This window comes from Rhagoletis zephyria, unplaced genomic scaffold (assembly GCF_001687245.7).
Source record: "Rhagoletis zephyria isolate East Lansing unplaced genomic scaffold, Rhagoletis_zephyria_1.1 Rzeph_scaffold_00810, whole genome shotgun sequence".
In the NCBI taxonomy this organism is placed as follows: Eukaryota; Metazoa; Arthropoda; class Insecta; order Diptera; family Tephritidae; genus Rhagoletis; species Rhagoletis zephyria.
Window position 1 is genome coordinate 53,036 of NW_016157894.1, and position 1,240 is coordinate 54,275.

Here is a 1,240-nt window from a genome sequence, read left to right on the forward strand (position 1 = left end):
GTGCATAGGCAACTGGCTGAGTCAGTGGGATCGTCGGTTCGAATCCTACTGAAAGAAGTCTGATGAGGAAATGTGGTGATTTCCGAAATAGCTATCACTTCTACCATTTTTTCAAATTATTGTTGCTTTTCCACAATAAATTTTCATTTAAAAAATGGCCTCGAGCTCATTATAAAATTGTTGAATATAATTGTTAAAAGGCCAAAAAATAACAAAAAACAAATTTTTTAATTTGTACAAAATTTTAATATCGGATCTCAATGGTTTTTGTTACACAATATGCTATAGTTTTTTATGAATATTAAATAAACAAAAGAAAACCCGTAAATACTAAGGCTCAAAAGGGTGCGCTATTCAAATCACAAGGAGTGTATTGTGAACAATTACTTACCATACTATTTCGCCATTCTTTAAGCCCCGCCTTGAACTTAAACATTTCGCCAAAGAAATTCGTATCAAATTTATTGAAAAGCGTTAATACATCTTCAATTTCCATTTTTTTTCAAAATTAGGAATGTAGTGATTCCATGAGCTTTTAAAAGAGTACACACATCGTCACTTAAGTCCCACATTTTAAATAATTACATCGTTTCAATACACGGTTCACACATATTTATTGTCTGGTCCATTATTTAATTGTTTTAAATAATTAGCGGCGATGTAATAACCGAAATTAATTCAAGTAATAAATATAGTATATAAAATAGATCATCAAATTATTACTAGCACTTTTATCTGCACTCACTCCTTGCTGAACTAAAACTAAAAAACAAGAAGCATTTTGTAATTTCTTAATCGAATAGAAATAATATAAAATGCAAAGTACCGTTGTTATTGGCTTCGAAAATATTTCACTTACATACATGCCTATGTAAGTATGTACATACGCATGTATGTATGTCATGCAAATAGCGAGAAAAAAGTAATAAGACGAAGGGCACATTAGCGCGAATCTGAGATTGCGAATACGCAAAGCTAAAAATTACAACAATGCTACCCATCCGAATTCAACGCGAAAGTGAGCACACGTATGAGGATTTGAAGCCAATAGCCCAATTTGCAACAAATTCCCAACGATAGATTCGCGCTAATGTGCCTTACGCTTAAGGGGAAAACGCAAAGAGCCGTTATCATTGGCTGCATATGGTTGTAAGTACTTCACTTACAGGCATATGTAAGAATGTACATACATATATGTACATACGTATGTATGTATGCAAATGACAAGAAAAAACGGAAA

At 32.6% G+C, this 1,240-nt stretch overlaps 1 protein-coding gene across 1 annotated transcript in view; it reads right to left on the reverse strand.

The window, feature by feature from the left end:
* LOC108361654 (uncharacterized) overlaps positions 1-904 on the reverse strand; it is a 4,347-nt gene extending 3,443 nt beyond the window's left edge. Inside the window, exon 1 of the mRNA XM_017614337.1 lies at positions 392-904. Coding sequence (XP_017469826.1) covers positions 392-496 — 105 coding nt within the window. The 5' untranslated portion in view covers positions 497-904. The remainder of the gene's footprint in view (positions 1-391) is intronic.
* Positions 905-1,240: the final 336 nt, after the last annotated feature.